The 20,699-nt window shown below is 33.9% G+C and overlaps 2 protein-coding genes and 1 long non-coding RNA gene across 3 annotated transcripts; 2 read left to right on the top strand and 1 right to left on the bottom strand.

Annotated features, from left to right (window-relative positions):
- The first annotated feature begins 3,303 nt into the window (after positions 1-3,303).
- On the top strand, positions 3,304-7,498 carry LOC128388355 (serine/threonine-protein kinase/endoribonuclease IRE1-like). The gene is made up of 2 exons (XM_053347743.1): positions 3,304-3,936; positions 4,114-7,498. The coding sequence occupies exons 1-2, from the start codon at positions 3,804-3,806 to the stop codon at positions 7,062-7,064; spliced, it is 3,084 nt and encodes a 1,027-aa protein (XP_053203718.1). The 5' UTR covers positions 3,304-3,803; the 3' UTR covers positions 7,065-7,498.
- On the bottom strand, positions 7,464-17,630 carry LOC128388359 (uncharacterized). Its single transcript, XR_008325270.1, has 2 exons — positions 17,492-17,630; positions 7,464-8,340 (listed from the first exon to the last, which is right to left on the bottom strand). It is a non-coding gene; the product is annotated as an uncharacterized LOC128388359 (long non-coding RNA).
- Positions 17,493-20,632, top strand: LOC128388356 (trafficking protein particle complex subunit 8-like). Its single transcript, XM_053347744.1, has 2 exons — positions 17,493-17,720; positions 17,856-20,632. The coding sequence occupies exons 1-2, from the start codon at positions 17,585-17,587 to the stop codon at positions 20,447-20,449; spliced, it is 2,730 nt and encodes a 909-aa protein (XP_053203719.1). The 5' UTR covers positions 17,493-17,584; the 3' UTR covers positions 20,450-20,632.
- Positions 20,633-20,699: the final 67 nt, after the last annotated feature.

Genomic DNA, 20,699 nt, shown 5'->3' with positions numbered 1-20,699 from the left:
AAAAAAAGTGATCAACTAAATGAATTATTACAAGTGACAAATGAAGAAAAAGTAATTATTTCAATAAATGAGTTACCATCATCCTTTCTACCAGAAAAATTAATCAATCAAATTGATAAAGAAACAATTTTCAAGAAAAATTGTATCAGCCATGAAAACTTCAACATATTCTTCAATGGACAATCAGCTCTAATGATAAATAGAAACTACAAAAGTAAAGATCTAATGATGAACACAGAAAACACAATAGGAATAGAAATTAATAATAATGGTTACATCTATTCATTCATAAGTACATATTCAGCCCACACATCACCATTGGCCCAGAAAAAATATTGGTCATCACTCCAAGAAGAAATGAATCATATTGCAAGTCCATTTGTTATTTGTGGAGATTTCAACTTCGAACATCAACTATGGTCACCAAGACTCGAAAAGTGCAAAAAAATTAACATTGTGAATCAACCAATCATCTCAGTGTTTCCCCCGAAAACTGGCAACTTTACTTATGTGAATGGTGAAAAATATACATACATCGATGCAATATTATCAACACCGTCGACAATAATATTAGAAAAACGATTACTACGTGTTAATATCAATGATCATCTAATATTAGATGCAAAGTTACTGATCACCAGAAACTACAAGGAACCACCAACAAAGAAACTCATCTTTAAACCGAAAAAATTAAATCTAACAACACCAGAAAAATCAAACAATCTCAACCAACACTCTCAATTAATATTAAATATTAATAAAATCATTAAAGCTCCAGAACAATTTGGCTCATGGACAAATCAATATCAAAGAAGAACATCAAAAAACGTGAACAAATTAAGGAAACAAATTAAGAAAAATAATTCAACGATACTGAAAACTCAACTGAAAAATCTAAGAAAGAAACATTCAGTAAAATTATGTATAAAATCGATGATGGAAAAGAAAGAATTACCTGAACAAATTCGTTTCTGGAAAGCCATGGAAATTTTAAAACGACCGAATAACAACCAGATAATGAGTCAAAACATACCAGAAAAATATCAACAAGCAATTGTTAATATTATAAAAGATTTCAAAACATCAAAACCAATATTCGAAGATAACAATTTTGAACCAAAACCTGGACAATTAAATGAAAATCACTGGTACCAGCTAATCAATCAACAAAAAAATCTTAAATCTTCACTTACAGCTGATGGTTATACAAAGAAAACTTGGAATCATTTTTTCAAACTAAATCAACATCACATTCACCAAATATTATTAATAATATTCCAACAATCATATATACCATCATCATTGAGATTACTTGGTGGTGGTCTCATACCGAAGAGAGAATCAAACAAAATAAGATTAGTAAAAACACCAAACTACTTATTCAAATGTGTTGATTACCTCATATCGCTACAATTACATGAAATAATAGATGAATATCTACTTCCTGATACTCAATTCGCTTATATTCGAAACTCATCAAGAGAAAATTTCATCTTCGAAACAACTTTCAAAACAAACTTCGAAGAATACGATATTATTCAACTTGACCTAGAAAAAGCTTTTGATGAAGTTTCAATTACACCAATTATTAATAATTTAAAAAACATTAATCCATCGTTAACCAACCTGATAACATCATTCTGCGGGAAAAGATTCATTAAAATTAGATGGCAAAATAAATACCTGTACAAGTGCGAAGATGGTTATGGTGTACCCCAAGGCTGTTCCTCATCTGCATTACTATTCATAATGGCACTGGATCACGTAATAAGAATACTAAAAAATCGAAACATCCAAGTATTATCATATGCGGATGATATTATTATTAGAGTAAGAAATGATGTCGACAAAAACCTAATAATAAGACAGGTTGAACATTACATGAAAGAGATCAACTTAAAAATCAACATTGAAAAGACTAAAATCTACAGAGGCAACAAACTAAATGAAATGCTAATTACTGGATATTGGACTTTAAGACCATTCATTGCAACAGATATGAGACTGAAGCTGCTTCGAAAAAATCAACAATTTACATCATCTCTCAAATGCAAAAAAAGTACACTAATTACCTTGCCATTCCGAATGAAAAAATTAATAATACAAAACATCCTGATCCCCAAATTCAATGCAATCGGATTCTGGGTATTCAAACAATCAAAGAAAGAATATCTGTCTCATTTAAAAATATCTGATTCATTCTTTTCAACTTTGGAACCACAAACTTCTTCAAGCAGTTACATGAAAATAATATTTGGAATCGACCACCCAATGATAAACAAATGGTTAAGAGCACTGGAATGGTCGCACGAGACGAACTACAAATTAGCAAACGACTTCGAAATAAATATGCCACCGAAGCTAAAAAAAGTGAATCAAAAAAGGAAAACAGAAATAATGCAACGATTTACACACTGCAGATTTGAACAATCAATCAACTACTACATAAAAGATGAAAAAATTAATATTGGTGTCAACAATGATAGTGAAACGACAACCTGTGACACCAGAACAGGATGGAATATGTTATTATTAATAATATATTGTCAAATCAATAACATCCAAGAAAATCAATTACCGATCAAAATAATCATTATACCAAAACAATTTAATATGAACACAACATCGGCATCAAATTTTTCTAATGACACCTTTTCTCTCTTATCAAAGATACTCTCATTACAATGGCAATGGACTTATGGTAAATATTATAAAAACGAATTTAAATCTTACATAAGAAGACCAATAACAACAAACTGGATATCAACCAACGAATGGATGGCAAAAGCAAAAGAAGAAATTAATATTAGACACGAAAAATGGTTAAAAGAAGAAGAAGATATATGGTTAACTCTACCTGAATACACACAAATCACCAACAATTATGGATTCATCGGGAAAACACCATATTGGACAATATTAAACTTATGGTCAAAGAAAAACATCTCCATGACAAACATCATCCCATGCTGCCCACTACACCACACGAAAAATCACCACACAATCATATGTCCAACATTATTATTAATAGTAGCCGAAATACTGGAAATTGAATGGAATGGAAACCAAATAACACCACAAAATTTAAACGAATATAAAGAGATAGGGAAATACATTACACTGGCCTCCAAAGAATTCAACAATTACTCAATTCAATACTAAAATAACAATAATAATAATAATTGTAACCACCAACCCCAAATTCCAAAATCCCTCAATGAGTTGTACTCACTCACCGCAGTAGTTTCAAAACTGCTGGGCCTAAGGAGGCCAGTGTAATGCTTTAAGTAAAAATAAAGAAAAGAAATGAAAGTGAAAACATTTAATCTCTTTCTTTAGATTAAATTAATTTCTTATTATAATTGTCAACTTTTTCCTCAAAAATATTTGATTAATTCTAATTGTGACAATCAGTATGGCGAACAATTGATTCTGTCCTTCTAATTGATTAGAAAATGTGACTTACTGATACGTTTTGTTTTCTTTGTTCCCAAGTGATCAAAAATCAACATGGTGTTGATGGTGAACCGTAAAAGAATTGAAAGGATTAATTGTTTCCTTTGATTATTTTTTAATTATTCTTTAATTTGTTATTTTTTCTTTGGTGCAATATTTACTTCAACTGTCATGACTTACGTACATACTTTTTTGTAATCAATTTGTGTTTAAAAGCTTTGAAAAAATGATTTTCTGTTGCTCATCTTTTGCTTTATTTTTTTGATTTTCTCTCGATTTTTTTTGTTACTTCTGGGCCTTCATTTTATTATTTTCACACCTTTTTGGGTCCAAATTATTATCACATAATGACGAGAAATCGTAATATGGTATTACTTTGTACCATTTTGATCGTTCTGCTGATCAATTGCTCGGTTGGAAATTCGCAAGATGCATCTTCCATCAGCGTTCTTGAGTCAACTCTACTTGTATCCACACTCGGTGAGTGTTAATTTCCATTGTTCTTTGTCTTTATCTTTAATTATAATCTTTTTGTTTCAATTTCTCGCATCTCATTTAAATCCTTTTCCTATTATATCCACAGTCATTGTATATCTATCGTAATTTATGTATTAATCTAATTTCTAATATCCTTTTGTTTCTTTGTTTTTCTTTTAGATGGATATTTATATGCCATCGGTCAAAGATCTGGTTTAATTAAATGGTCGCTGAGGGAGGAACCAGCAGTTCGTTTACCACCTCTTTCTGGTATAGTTAAAACCAAAGATCAGCTTCTCTTTTTACCCGATCCAAAGGATGGATCATTGTATAAATATAATTCATTAATTAATCGACCACCTGAAGCTGAAATCAATTTAAACTTAACCGAAGATCAAAGTGTTGACACCTTGGAGAAACTTCCGTTTACCGTTCATGAGATCGTTTCAGCATCACCTTGTCGTAGTAGTGATGGATTATTATATATTGGTGAAAAATCTGACTACTGGTTGGCAATTAATGCTCAAACTGGTGAAAAATTGGAAACACTTAGTTCGGAAAGTCCAACTTGTCCAAATTTATCCAAAGATTCCGAGAGTAAAATGAAAGATGATCAAGTTAAACCGACACCAACATCTACATCTTCACCATCTCCTCCTAGTAGCAGTGAGATCCTTATGTTGGGTAAAACAAAATATCATCTATCAATTTTTGATGCCGAAACCCGATCCAAAAAGTGGAATATGACAGTTGTCGATTATTCAAGTTCAGCCTCAGGTGCTATTCCTCAATCGAATTATGAATTTCTTCATTTAACCTCATCAACCACCGGTCAAATTGCAACCATTGACTTATTTTCCAATGGTGATCCATCAATAATTTGGACCCAGAAACTTGACTCTCCGGTTGTAGCAGTTTATCATTTCCATTTAGACCCGAAATTTGGTCCAATCCGTCGTATTCCCTTTTCAACGGTTGGCAGCTCATTAAGAGGTTACCTAGAGGCCACTTTCAATGACGACGGAACCAAATCTCGTGCTAAACTTTTCCCATCCCTGTATATTGGTGAATCAGCAAGCACCCGATCAATTTATGCTTTATCTTCATATGTTGATGTATCTGAAACTAGTCTATTCTCAATAAGCAGTAAAAAACCACCATTACCTTTAATTGAAGGTCCACTTGGTGGTGAACCAAACAAAGCCAATCAAGATGGAGGTAAATCGTTGCTCAATGATTACATCAACATGTTACTTTTTGGCTTCTACGAGTATCCTGGTTACACTAAGGTTAAATTTTCACCACAATTTGCTTTACAACACATAATGGTTAGCAATTTAATCACCAATTCAAAGAATGCCAATGATTACACTTTGACCCGTGAACCTTTACCAGCAATCGAAGATGTTAAGAAGCAGATCAAAAAAGATTTCTCTTGCGAGTACAGTTTCTTTGAACCTTTATTGGAAAGTTTTTTCACCTTAATTATATTCGCTGCTGGTACATCAATAGTTTTATACATTTTGATTAAAAGGAAAACTCATTCAATCGATAAAACAATCAAATCTATTGGAAAAATTAGTTTTGATCCCAAAAACATTATTGGCTACGGATCATCGGGTACATTTGTTTACAAGGGACATTTTGAAAAGACCCAACAAATTGCCGTTAAACGAGTAATCGTTGATTATTTCACACTTGCTGAACGGGAGATTGAACTACTTCGTACTTTCCATCATCAAAATTTAATCCGTTATTTTGCCACCGAATCTGATGAGCTTTTTAAATATATCGGCATTGAGTTGGCTCATTTCTCCTTAGCTGATTATATTGAAGAGACAATTGATTGTGATGTGATACTTGACACAATTGATATTCTTTATCAATCATCACTTGGACTTGAACATCTTCATTCACTTAACATTGTCCATCGAGATATTAAACCACAAAATATACTCATTTCAATGCCTTTACCGCCTTCCCAGTCGAGGAAAATAATGATTTCTGATTTTGGTGTTTCCAAGCAAATTCATCAAACAACCTCAATGTCCGGTGATTTCATGGCGACCACTCGGATCGTCCGAGGTACTGATGGTTGGATAGCACCTGAAGTAATTCAAGCTAAACTTGATAAAGAGTCAAATGGTCAAATTAAATTTGCTAAACCTGTTGATATATTTTCCTTTGGTTGCCTTTTCTATTATGTTCTTACCAAGGGTAAACATCCGTTCGGTGAATCAATTGAAAGGCAAGCAAATATTTTGAAAGGGCGTTTTAACCTAGACTCCTTACCGGATGAGGAAAATTTAATTAAAACCAATATAATTGAATCAATGATCACCCTTAAAGCCGGTGAACGACCTCCAATTGCGGCTATTCTTAAACATCCAATATTTTGGATTCCCTCGCGTCAATTGGCCTTTTTCCAAGATGTTTCTGATAGATTGGAAAAAGCATCTCCAGATTCGGAAGCGGTACAATCTCTCGAGAAGGGTGGATTCGATGTGGTCAAGGGAGATTGGAGAAGACACATAACAGAAGATCTCCAAAGTGATCTAACCAAATTTCGTAGCTATCGAGGTGGTTCAGTACGAGATTTACTTCGAGGCTTAAGAAATAAGAAACATCATTACCGAGAATTGAATCCATCTTTACAAAAATCACTTGGTTCGATTCCCGATGAATTTGTTGGATATTTTACATCGCGATTTCCTAGACTTTTAATTCATTCGTATATTGCAATGCAACCCTTTCGAGATGAACATATTTTCAAAGATTATTACACAGATTCGAGTTGTTTCCCGCCTTTACCTCGAACTTGGAAAAGATACTTTGAAAGTAAACCTAAAACCAGTTTTTCAGAAGATCAAACTATCGGTCCGAACGATAATAAAACCAATGGACAGTTAAACACTTCGACCAATGGTTTTCCAACTGAATTGAAAAATTTCGATATCAATGACAACAACAATCCGGATGATTGTGACAATTGGCGAGCAATTAAGTCAAATTCAGACGCTGATACGAGTAGTAAATTTTTCCACGATCCAAGAATCACCAGAGATAAACAACAACCATCACATCAACCCGAAAGATTTATCGATAAATTAAGCATCGCAACTGTTAATTAATGATAATTAACTTTCACTTTTTTATTACAATTCACTGTATCTAAATTGTTATCATTTTCATTCAAAATTTTGCTTAAAAAATCAAAATGACCTTACGGATTGATCGTCCCTATTTTTCATGGACAATTTTGTTGCTGCTCGTCCAATGTTCACAAACAACGTTGACGTTATTACTTAGCTTTTCTTCAGCAAAGAAAAAACAATAATTCTTATAATTTCTCTCAAGTCATATTGACTTTGATTGATAAACTAAACTTTTTTTTTTGCTTCTTCTTATTTTGTCAAACAAATTTTGGGATAACCAGCAGATCACACGTGAAGAAAACACCTCTGGGCTTAAAAAAACACATACAATTGACTTTGCACTTTTTACACCGATTAATGTAAAGAATCATAAAATTGAAATAAAAATCTAATTTAATTCAAGCCTGGAATTGAATATACAAAATTGTACTCCCAAAGTCCTAAACATGTGATTAAGTCAATTTTTATGGATACAAAAAATTACGGAAACAAAAAAGTTCCATCATGTTAGGTTTGCTTCATCCAATTAATGACGAGGAATTTTGACAAATTTTCTTATTTTTCCATCCTCGAAACGATTAACTAAGGCTTCGTTTGCTCTCAAAGTTCGGGTATCTCGATGGATACTTTCCTGAAAGCACGTAGAGAATCACATAAAAGGTTCCATTCGTTTCCATTGAATTTTTCTTTTCTCAAGTACATGTCGACAATTTCTTCAGAAACCAAGTCAAAAACAGCAACAACTTTACAGAACATCGATAAAATCATTTGGTATTTGCCCATTTTGGCTCGACATTTCCGAGTAACCATCATATCTGCTCGAGTCAATTTATCTCCTTTGGTCAATTTGAATGAAACTATTTCATCAGATTCAATGGTATTTTCCCAGGTGACTCTTAAACGAAATAAATTTTCTTCTTTAATAGGGAAAGGGGGTTCGAAATAGAAATACACTGGATATAAACTACTCATGATTCAAGAAAATGTGTCGAATTTAATTCAATTTCACCAAATTAACCACACCTAATTAACAGTACGAGAATGTTGTAGTTGCGAGAAACAAAAGATGAACAAAGTTCAATTTGAAACTTGAAACTTTTTTCTCCAACAGAAAAGCGGGAATTTCAAAAAATTCCACAAATGGATCTTCATTTTCAGATTCGAATCCTGAACAGGATCGGTTGACCGTCTTCGCTGCGGAAATGCTGGAACAACGGTAATTTAGAATCAAAATTTTAGATCAGATGACAACCTAAAGCCTTATGGTTAACATCAAATAAATAAATACAATTCTCAAAATGTTTTCTGTAATTCCAGTTCTAAGTAAAATTAACAATAAAGCCAACACTCTCATTGTACGGATCTGGGACACAGCCACAGGTGATTTTATGGATGGTTATCAAACTAAACAATTAGTGTTAATGGCCCTTCAACAATACGCCACCAGACTTGAAGTTCTTAGAGGCTTTACATGTGCAAGAATCAATTTGGATGAAGATGAGACTTTAGTCAATGTGATTATTAATACCTTAAAACAAAGAAAAAACTGGTCTGTGGATAGACCAATTAAGAGACAACCGAGGATAAAGCTTATTATTTCCGGCAACAATATCTGCAAATCCATTAGTGACATCAACCTATTGGATAGAATTTATGCTTGCAACAATTGGTTTGGCAAAGCTAAAATTGAAATGGTTTTTACGAGCAACAAAACTAAAATACTAATTCTTAGTGTTGATGAGAACACCAGAGAGGCCCTCAGGGAAAAGACCATCTTTATTGGTGACAATATAATACCTTTTACTGATCACTTTCAAATCAAATTTTGTGAACGCTGTACAATATGGTCATAAAGATTCAAATGTAAAACAGTGTAAAATGCTTAAATTGTTCCTTAGGCATTATCATGAAACCTGTCCAAACAGTGGAAATTCTATTCATTGGCGATGTGGAAGCTGTGATTCTTTTGGTCACACCGCCTTATCTTTCTATTGCAACAATTATCAGAGGCGCTTAAATGATGAACTGCGGCGTATAACTTATGTGTACAAAGAAATTGTAATGGACTCTCGTAAAATGAAATAAAAAGAAAAAACTCTTAGAACAAACTATCACTGACAAAATTATCTTGAACAACTAAATTTCACTTAGACCAAAATCCTTAGTTACTAACTGTGATTACGAATTCCTTTTCTTATCTTGCTTACCTCATATCTGATTCATATACATCATCATATACAATTTGACTAATCAATAGTGTCTCTTAATTTGTTTTAATTTGTGCTTTTCCACAAAGTGCGTTCACATCTCAGATGCCACCGACGAGGAAAAAGATCCCAAAAGCCACTGTTAATGACAGTGACTCGGAGTTAGAATCGGACGTAAACACAGCCCTTCGTTTTTTGGATGAAGCGAAGAACAATCTGAATGGTGATTCTCTAAACGATTATATCTTGACCAATCTCTCTGCTGAGGATCAAATGGCCTTTCAAATTGCTCTTGAATCTGTAGCTGATCATCCTCGCCAAAATGACATAGAACAACTTAAGAATATTCTTGGTGGTAGACTTAAGAGGAAAGACAGTATCAAAATCTACAAACCAGCTCCGGAAATCAAGACTGAAGAGAGTCATGTTCGATATGATAAGATTTGGAAGAAACCTGATAACTGGATCAATGTTGAGCATCTAGAAATTAACCCGCTTCTATTGGTTCAATCAAATACAGATGGTAAAGAGGATTCAGGATATACCACTAAAATAATTCTACAGAGAATTTTCAACGAATCTGAAGATTACATGATGGACGTTATAAATTTGGAGGCAGGAAAGAAATTCTGTAAAGTTTCACTTTATAATCAGAAAAGCAGAAATGACATCATGAACAAACTTCAACAACATTCTGGTAACACAGTCTTTGTCACAACTATTCCTGCTCTTGATGAACCAAAGATTCAATTTGAAATGGCCAATCCACATATTAATTTTGGTGAAGCTGAGTGGAAGACCTGGATAATGAAACTGAAGAAATGGAATGGTTGGAAAGACGAATCGAAAATCTCGCTCATCAGAGCTGAGACCAAAGGCTCATGGTTGAAAATGATAATTGAAATAGACTCACAAATTCGTTCGAGTCTAGATAATGATAGGAACAGAGGACAGATAAGCGTTGGTTGGCGTCGAGTGTCTGTTATAGATTACATGGGTATTATACTATGTCACAACTGCAGTAGGTATGGCCATCGCTCAGCTAATTGTATCTTCACGGTGACTTGTGGGTATTGTGCCTTACCACACTCATCTAAACTTTGTACCAAGAAGAAAGATCCAAACATACTAAAGTGTTCACCTGCAATCACAAGATTGGCCAAATACCTTTGACTTCAATTGTCCAACCTTTTGAAACAAATTAAACTTGCACTCTCTCGGATCAATCACATGTACTCTCATGTGATTGTTAAGAAGGAAGAATAAAATTGAACTTGCCTCGCTCAGAATGTAGCTACTTGTTTACTACACCACTAGTGTCTCTGTATACACTTGATCAAGACAATTAAAATTTGACTTGTTTACGTTTAAATTTGACTATAATTGAAGCTATCTACTAATATCCTTGTTTTATCAATTATAAACTCATCAATCATCTTGAACTATATCTTTATTTTATACAAATTTACAAGAGTTAAACACCTAACACAACCAGTCTCATCAATTAAAACAATGGCTTCGTCTCTTCTTAAACCTTTTGATGAACATCTATACGAAACTGTATCCTTTGAACAATATGTGTCAGAATTGGACAAGTTTGGCTTTAATTCAAACATCAACATCGATTCCACCTTGTTTGCGCCAGTGAAAGCTCATGTCGATAGGGGACCCAACGATACAATTATCAGTTTCATCATGGACAAAAAATTTTCACTCATGAGAACTCAACCCTGATGGCCCTCAAGCTAAGTAATCCACGATTTGCTGATAAAATAAAGATTGTATTGTCATTGATGACAGCAAGAACTCGTTTAAAACGATTGAGATTCTGCTAAAACAAAAATCGGAATAAATGGGCTGTCGACATGGATCTACAAGTTTCGTACAAACTACAAACCTTTCTTGCCTTTGATAAAATCTCTCCGTCAACTTCAGCAAAATAATTAATGCAGGAATGAGGACCGAATTGTTCTTTGCAAGATCTCAAATTAATGACTGGTCTTGAAAGCTGTGTTTATCTTTGTAATGATGACTTGGCTCAAAATGTTGATAATAAGGGAATGAGAATTGATAAAATCAAGATAAATGAGAATGAATTGAGAAGAATCTCGTTCAGAATCTAATCAAATATCGCGCTCTTAACTGAATGACTATCAACTTCTCCATAGTTACCAATTTGAAATTCCTTTTGAAAATTAAGCTAATCACGTTTCTCTTATAAGTCAAGATTAGTTCCCTATTAATCATCACTAATCCATTTAATCTAATCTACTTTATATTAATCTTCTTTCAATAATCATCTTTTTGCTTCAAGTCCAATTAACTCCTTAACTAAACCCGTATCCCATACCCCTTATCTCACAAATATTTTCACGAAAATTGAATTCAGATAGAAATTGAGTTTCTTCTCGAACTAAGTTACATTGCAAACTCACTATAATCAAATTCTCTAGTTTGCGAATTAATCTATCAACTTTTTATCTCCTACTTTGACTCTGAGATCAAGTACTTCTGCTGATAAATATGTGCAAAGGAGAATCATCAACAAGTGAAAATGACAAAAGATTAGATCCAAGGAGTGGTCATCTGGTTGGTACATTTGGCAAACGAGTACTATACGAATATCACAATTTCATCCAAACTACGCAAATGTCCATAATATTACACCATCAGCTCCGATTTTCTGGCGAGATTTCATCCAAGGAAGATTAGAGGCGAATACTCTTTTCACTGGCGCGACAGTTGGGACAGTACAATACTTGGAGAATCGCTTTAACTTCTTGGTTCATGCAAGTAAGCGCAAAGAATTACAAGACCATATAATGTCTCAAACATGGTGGATTAAAACTTCAACAAAATTTGTTATTCCGAATGAGAAAGAGCCATCATTTTGCATTTATCTATCGGTACCCGATGTCATTCCGGCTGGTCAAATATGTCAAGCCATAAAAGGAAATGCTGAAGGGGTCAGAGTATCACGAATTATTGAACTAAGAAATTGATTCTCTACTAAGGGTGGTTTTCACGGCCAATAGAAACGAGGTAAAATATTTGGGATGGACAATCATCATTCGTGGACAAAGATATCGTATATTTGACAACATCAATCTTACCCAATGTCCATGTTGCAGTCTCTTTCATGCTACTGATGTAGCCTGTCACTGTAACTATGAACAAAAATGCTCGAACTGTCATCAACCCACTGGAAACTATGAACGAGACACTGGCAGATGCTTAGAAGAGGTTAATTGCAACAACTGTCGGATAGCATATGAATTATATGGAGCTGCTATTCTCTTTGAACATCCGACTAATCACCCACTGTGTCCAGCGTTAAGAAGAGCCATATAAAAGCTAAAAACATTGGACATGAATATGACACAATAATGTTAGCTACTTTCAGTCCTCTTGCCTAAAGCGATGGAACCAATTACCTATTCTCCTCTGGGGTTCCGACCATAAATATCTGATTTTCCTTTTGTATCATCAACTTCTAAATTTCAACTCATTCGACAAATTCATTAACATTCTCGATATAATGGATTGATGTGATTTATGATTATGATGTCTTTATAACTCTCGCTCTGGATCCATCGCTCTGCTCACTCTATTGCTAAAATTCAGTTAACTGCATTTACTATTCTTCATGGCTCTCTTTGCCACTTTTGTTTATCATTAGTCTTGTCATTATCCTTCGCAAACCGAATGGAGATTGTGATTTATGGCTTGAGCTATTGATTGTATTAGTACAAAGCTCAAATTACACCAATTAAGCCCTGTCGATTGTTGAAATTTATTAATCCTTATCGCCTTATAAACCTTGCTGTAACTTGCTCAGACAACGAAAAATTTTCTCATTACTGATCATTGCCTTGTAATTGCTTTGTTATTATAGACAGTCATATTCTAACTACCATTAAGACTATACACTTCTCACTTTGTCCAAAGTTCACTTCGGATCAATTGAAAGAATGTAATTGAGCAGCAATTCATCGTTGATGTAGTAATATTTTCTCCTTGTTTAAAAGAAAATAACAAAGAAAATTAAAATTGAAAATCAATTATACAAACTAATGCGAGGCATAGAGAATATGAAAATAAATAATTTAGGAAATAAATTGCTTTGAATCTGAAACCTGTTAGCTAACATACTAAGAACGTTATGAGAGAGAGTTAAGGAGAGAGGAGAGAAAACACTTCCTTTAGCTAATAGAAGCAAATTCGAATTTAGTTTGAGCCTGTTCCTCAATTGGTTACTGTGAATCAAAATTATATAACATCGACATCGACAACCTCAACATCGTTGAGATCCCGAAATGAATTACAATTCAGAATATCTAAGTGTCAAACTGAGTTACAATCTTAATGATTTTGTTATTATTGAAATTTTAACAACAGGAGAAAATTTTTACTTTATGAATCATAGAAATGTATTCTTTGAATTCATTGAAGAAGACAATTTGGTTGATTATCTGATAATATTGGATGGTACTGACAATGAACCACTGTTAGATTTGATTAATCTTCTTGTAATCAGGGGCTCGCTAGTCCAAGTTTTGGACTGGTGTCAACTTTATCTGACAATGATGGTGGATGTTATTTCCGCTGATCTGCTTGATATGGTCTGTGACAGTTTCATATGGATAAAACAGAATGGGACGTTCAATTATGGTGGCCATGAGTGATGACAATAACAGCCTAATGTTGTTCAACAATATGTTAAATTGAGTAGCCTGGTGGTCTGACTCGCTTCATCTTCAGCCCTTGATCTATTACCAGTACAACCTCAACTCTCTAACGACTCAGTTCAAACTCTTTTATCTCTATATTCCTCACATTTAATCCAATATTCCCAATTCTCAATCTTTTATTATTTCTTCTCAATCTTACTTCTTCCCTCACCCATTCTCATTTAATATCTTACTATTATCAATGTTACAATCCAAATAATACTTATCAGACTCCATTTCTGACAGTAAATAAAATTTGCCCTTGCTCTTGACTGTGGATAAACTTGTCTATTAACTCTATGTTCTGTTAACTCACAGTAATCGGTTCTGCTGGACTACCAAACAATCAAGGCTTGGTGGAGCGATTATGAGATCAGCGGAAGTAAAATTGAAGTTGTTGAATATCAGGAGGAAAGTGAGTTTTTCTGAAGAGATTGTAAGGAGATCTCTACGTGATAACTGTATAATAGTTACAACGGAAGATCTTGGTTCTGATATTGCCAAGGAAAGACTGAATGGCCTTACAGTTGCTATTACTCACAATCAGATATGGAAAAGAATCGAAGGGAAAATCTATGACAATAATATAATCTGGGGTTACTATCGTAATTGTGAATGTGTAATCATGATAATAGCTGTCTATTGTGCTCCATCGGACACTCACACTCTCAAAAAGCTGATATCTCTTGTAAAAGCATTGAAAATTGAAGTTCCGACAATACTGATGGGCGACCTGAATCTTGAAACTAGCTTATGGGCTGATAATCCGAGGACTGAAAGGAAACTACCACGAATTCTTGTTAATGAATTAGAAGATGAATTAAGGTGTAAAGGCTTTATGTCGTTGTTACCTAAGGATCGTATTGCAGGAGCAACAAGAATATGTTCAACCAAGAGCTCACTGATAGATGTGATTCTGATGGTGGGAGAGACTGCTGATACTGTTGTTTCATTTCGGGATGAACCTGGACTCGACCACAAGGCGATTGATCTAAAAACAAATGTTAAACACAGAGGAAAGACCATTAAACAAATAAGAGACTTTGATATCAGATATAAAAAAGGTGTCCTAACAATGGATCTTCCATTGAATAAGATGATCTCCAACATTATGAACCTGGGAAAGGGTACGAAATCTAATCGAAAAAGTGGAAACAACAAGATAAGAAAACTCAAGAATAAAATGAACAAATGTCAATCGATGGAGGAAAGATTTTATGCCTACCATGAATTGAAAGACTATCAAATAAATCGTAACAGGACAATACCGGTCTGGAGAATGGAGATTCTTGAAATACATTTATTGATGTCCAAGTTTAGAATTGATGCCAATATTAGAAAGGATGGCGATGAGATTAAAATGAAACCAATTATTATACCAAATATCAATGTTGAATTGTGTCACATCGCCAATGATTGCTTTAAAGGCTTGACTCTGGATGAATTAAATTATATTAGAAAAATGAACTTCAACAACAGCTCAGGATGGGCAGATTCATTCACTAAATCGGTGGAAACAAATATGGAAGATGAATAAGGAGATAATAATCAAAATAATAAATGAGATATTCAGTAAAGCCTGGATCCCTCAGGCAATCAAGACGAGTGGTGGTACCAAAATACCAAAGCCAAATGGGGATTATCGAATTGTGCGAACCCAAAGTTACCTGGGAAAAATTGTTGACAAAATCTTGGTTAAGCGACTTAAATCATGGTTGGCGGAAAACAATATAATAGACTGTGAGTTACAGTTTGCTTATACAGGTGAACAGGATAGATTATCACTACTAAAAACTTTATGAGAATCACTCTGACTATTCGAAACTGGTTGCCCTTGATCTTACCAAGGCTTTTGATAAGTTGGATAGGAATGAAATAAAAATGCGACTGGAAGGTATGGACAGAGGCACCAGACTGCTAATTGAGGAATTCATAACGGGAAGGAAGGTAAGAATGTATGAAAATAACAGACTAATTACCTCAAACGATGAAGAAGGTCTACAGGGCTATGGTGTTGGTCCATTACTATTTATCATGGGAATTGATCAATCACTGAAATGGTTAAACAGGAGAACGCATAAACAACGAGTTTTGAGTTACGCGGATGATCTTTATGTGATGACCAATGATCCGGATGTCTCGATAGAAGAAATAAAAAACAAATTTGGATTAATTAACCTAACAATAAATACTGAAAAGACAAAAATGATCAATCTCAACATACTCAATAGTCAAGACAAAATACTTGGCTTTGATCTTAATCGATCAACGGCAAACAATAGCAAGATACTTAACAATTTAGTGGCCAAGGTGAAACTGAATGACATTCAACTGAGACTAATGAAATCGATGAGAATCAAACAACTAATGGTAATGTATGACTCTCACATCTCGCCTCATTTCAACTCCATTGGTGTTGGTATATGGTACTACAACAAACTATACAAATACCTCATAGATAAATTAATCTTACTTGGTAGAGCCTTGACGAACAAAGTGATGTGTCGTAGAAGATATAGGGATTGTTACCTTGAATATATTCATAACTTGCCGAATCCGATGTTTTCTTATTTCATCAATTTGATGTTGAAGCTCTGGCAGGAGGATGTCAGTTGTGAAAAATTTCCGGTGGTAGAATGGTCACCTGAGATTAAGAGACAACATCTAACCAATTATCAATTCATCGGCGTTGGATTAACGGAAACCTTGGAGATAAGAAGAGTTGATGGATCACCAGATACACTGTGTCTAACTAAACGTGATATTGGTTCCAATGATACTCAACACAAACATTTCAAAGCCCTGGGGAGAATATCAGGCTTCGATCTAGAGCGAATGATTGTAACAATGTCAATGAATAATGGTCACTGTAAGGTCATAAAATCAGCTATAAAACTAAGTGAATCTAATAAAAGTGCCTTGAGGACTATCAGCTGGCCGATAGAATAATGTTAACAGAAATGTCCAGTTGTGTGGAAAACTTATCACCAATGAATATTGTAATCAAGAAAACAAACAACCAGATAAAGAAGCTGATTAAACACAAGCTTATGGAGAGGGAAATGATGCTATTTAAAAGGAAAAAGCAAACCACCCTGGTTGAGAAAATCTTCTCATCAAAGGCGATACTCGTCATAAGACAACGTAATGGATTCTATCTGGACAAACTCATCAGCGATATAACTTATGTAAGAGTGTGGAAAGAATCAATTGATCACACGTGTAATGTAGAAATGGACGAAAAACATCTGATTAACTGTCCGGACATAAGACCTGATAGTGGTTGGGAAATCAACAATCATAACATCAACAATATAAGAAATCATTTAGCAAAGTTGAGAACGAAATTAGCAGCTAAATTAGCTGAAAAATAGCTCGTGGAGACCATTGTGTCGACTCTAACAGGAGCCATGTATACATGGGAGGATAGCTATTAGGTCAGCAGAGTTCAACCAGCCAAACGAACATAAAGAATTGTTGATTGTATATTTTAATTGTTGTTGTGATTTTAGATTTGTTTTCTCCTTAAGGTGCAATTTAGCTATTACAGTGATTTAGAATGGAAAATATTAATCAATACATTGAGAGTATGTTCTCAATCAACATGACGATGATGTTTTCATCTAAAGCCAAGGCTCTTACTCCAAATATTGGTGATCTTTTAAAACAATTTAAAAATATTAAAGGTTTACAAGGTAAATTGTTCATTCTAATTGCTATTGATTACCCACCGATACACATTAGAGTATTTAGTTGCTCTTTTTTAGACTGATGATTTTATTGGTTTTAATTGATTTGCTTTTCTTTTCTCTTCGTTTCTCTTTCATTAGCTTCCATACGTGAACCCAATTCGGATAAATATTATGCTGTCAATGATTTAAAGATTAAATTAAGTGAATCAAGAGATACAGAATGTAAACCTAATCCAATTCAAGTGAAGAAACTTCTCCATGATTGTGTTTTATCATATAACAATGAGCTGAATACTTTGAATGGAGGTAGTAATTACAATGGATCTCCTAATGAGACGCCTTGGTTTAATGCTTGGAAGAAAGTTTTCCTTTCCAATTTAGAATCAAATGATCATGAATTTATCGGTGCTCATGTTGGTGTAATATTTTTCTTAGCTGAAGGTGATTTAGACAATTTTCGTGAAGTTTTAAACAAATTACAAACGGAAGTTAAATCAATCTCATCGATTAAATGGTTTTTCCCTAATTTCCTCAAGTATATTGTTGTTCTTAGTGATAAAGATTCATCTTTATTCAATCAAGAATCTGATGAATTTGGACCTACAGCAACTCTCCATCCAGCTTATAGTGATCTGGTCGCAATGTATGATACCAATAAATGTTTCTGGTTTGAAATTGATCCAATCGTTGAACCAGAATCATCTGAGGTCACAATTAGTCAAGACACAACGGATAATGTTAACATGGTTAAATCTATTGAACAACAAGATCCATTAACTTCACTATTAAATAAAAAAGATACCGAGGAATATGGTGATGAACCGATTGTTACTCCATTGAAACAACAACAAGATGAATATCAACAAGTGAAAATAATTAGTCAAAAAATGTTAAACAAATGTGATAAACTGTTGCGACGAATGTTTGTCCGAGCGGTAATCCCTTGGTTCGAGAAACAATTAGGTATATTAGCGGAAGCATTGGCATCAAGGAAAGGTCTTCGAAGAAGTATTTTCAGTGCAACGAAACAATTATTGGCAATTTCATCGTCAACCATGAATTTAAAGGGAACAAATCAAAGTGTCGTCTATTCACTCGAAGCAAATGAGATGCAGTATCGAAAATTTGCCGATCTAACCATGTGTTTAGGACTTTACGATGTCGCTTACAATTCCTATTATGCTGCTCGTAAAGAGTTTCAAAGTGAAGGTGCTTGGTTGTATTATGCTGGTGCTTCGGAAGCGGCAGCGATTGCTTCATATCTTTTAAACAAATTCCAAAAATATTACCTTGACCAAGCGATCGTTTATTATCTGGAATCATCTAAATCGTCCCATTTAGCGACACGAGTGACCCTTTTCGCTACCGATGTTATCAGGGAAACATCGCCCAGTGAAGCTGCCAGTTTTTTCATCCGATTAACTGCCGAAGATAGTGACCTAAGATCTGGCCTTTTTCTAGAACAAGCGGCCAATTGTTACCTTGTCACTTTTCCCTCGAGAAAACGAAAAGCAATTTTCCATTATGTTCTAGCTGGTCATCGGTATAATCGATGTGGACTCAAACGATTAGCACTTTCGTCCTACCTTAAATACTCACTGTCACATTGGTCTTATGCTATTGAACATGTTAAGTTTACAATGGCCAAATTGTACATTCAAATATCAAGTACCATTGTCGATAAAGAGACGAAAACATTATATCGTGATCGTGGACTTAATTTACTTCAAACAAACGCTGATAAGCAACTTTTTTTCAATGAATTTCTTAAAGAATTAAAATCAAAGGAAGATGAAGATGATTCAACAATTACCCATGTAAATGTACCCAAAATCGAGGATATTGTTATATGTACCATTGAAGGATCAATAAGTAAAGGTGGACGTACAATTTGTTTCCTTGCTGAACCATTAAGCCTACAATTAACTTTATCATCATCATTTGATATTCAATTGGATCATCTAAAATTATTGGTTGACCAAGATGAAGTTAATTGTTCACCAGTTAATGTTAATCTTGAAGCAGGTCAACCATTTAAAGTTACCTGTTCCTTGGTACCAACTGTGATATGTGATTTTAATTTAATTGGAATTAGTTTCAACATTTTAGGAGTCCAATTTGTTAATCATTTTAATGAAAGATTAACCAAATGTTTACATTTTTCATCAATTGAAACTTTACCACCATTAGATGTTACAATTAAATTGGGTAAAACAATTGCAAACAATAATAGTACCATTGAATTGTTTACAGGTCAAATAATTGATCTAACAATTGAATGTGATTTTACCGATTTAAACATATCCAAGTCAACCTATCAAGCTAAATTAACAACTAATGGTAATCTTAAAGGATTTGATTGCGATCTGACCAAACAATCAACACCAATTACCATGGGAGAAATTAATTCATTCCAATTTCAAGCGCCTTACATTGCGAAACAATTTCCACTCTATTTCAAGATAATCTATTCCAGAATCGGTGATAATCGTGAGCGAACCGTCACTCGTAATATATCACTTCGAGTTCGTGAATGTTTACAATTAGATGGACTTTTCCATAGTGTGGTCAGTTTGAAAAATCTTTCAACGGTTTCCAGTTTAATCCTTTTCTCTGGTGATAATGAGAAACTTGAAGTTGGCCCTGGATTAACTGGTCACATCTTAGCTCATGACAATTATATCCACTGGGAGGGATTAGAGATTCGTGGTGATATTAATATATCTATTTAGCCTTAAATTGTTTGTTAAATTGTCAAGAAAAAAATACAACAAAAAGTTCAATTTTAAAAGAGGAAATAAATCAAATTATTATTAATGTAAACATAATAATAACTATTTCAATTGTATTATCGTTCATCGTGTTAATTACAAACCAAAATAATAATAATAATAAAGAAAACGATTTAATCCTGAGATTGAAATGTTTCGCTAATTGTTTCAAATTAGATTGTTTGTTGTGGTGATTAAATGAGTTTCTTTT

The sequence above is a fragment of the Panonychus citri genome, unplaced genomic scaffold, assembly GCF_014898815.1.
Source record: "Panonychus citri isolate SS breed McGregor unplaced genomic scaffold, ASM1489881v1 Contig00097, whole genome shotgun sequence".
Lineage (NCBI taxonomy): Eukaryota > Metazoa > Arthropoda > Arachnida > Trombidiformes > Tetranychidae > Panonychus > Panonychus citri.
This window is presented reverse-complemented; position numbering and strand designations above follow the sequence as displayed.

Excerpts from the sequence above, each read along its gene's own strand:
- LOC128388356 (XM_053347744.1), top strand. The coding sequence starts at position 17,585 with ATGGAAAATATTAATCAATACATTGAGAGTATGTTCTCAATCAACATG. Across the intron at positions 17,721-17,855 it reads AAATATTAAAGGTTTACAAG|CTTCCATACGTGAACCCAAT; the intron begins GTAAATTGTTCA and ends CTCTTTCATTAG.
- LOC128388355 (XM_053347743.1), top strand. The coding sequence starts at position 3,804 with ATGACGAGAAATCGTAATATGGTATTACTTTGTACCATTTTGATCGTT. Across the intron at positions 3,937-4,113 it reads TCTACTTGTATCCACACTCG|ATGGATATTTATATGCCATC; the intron begins GTGAGTGTTAAT and ends TTTTTCTTTTAG.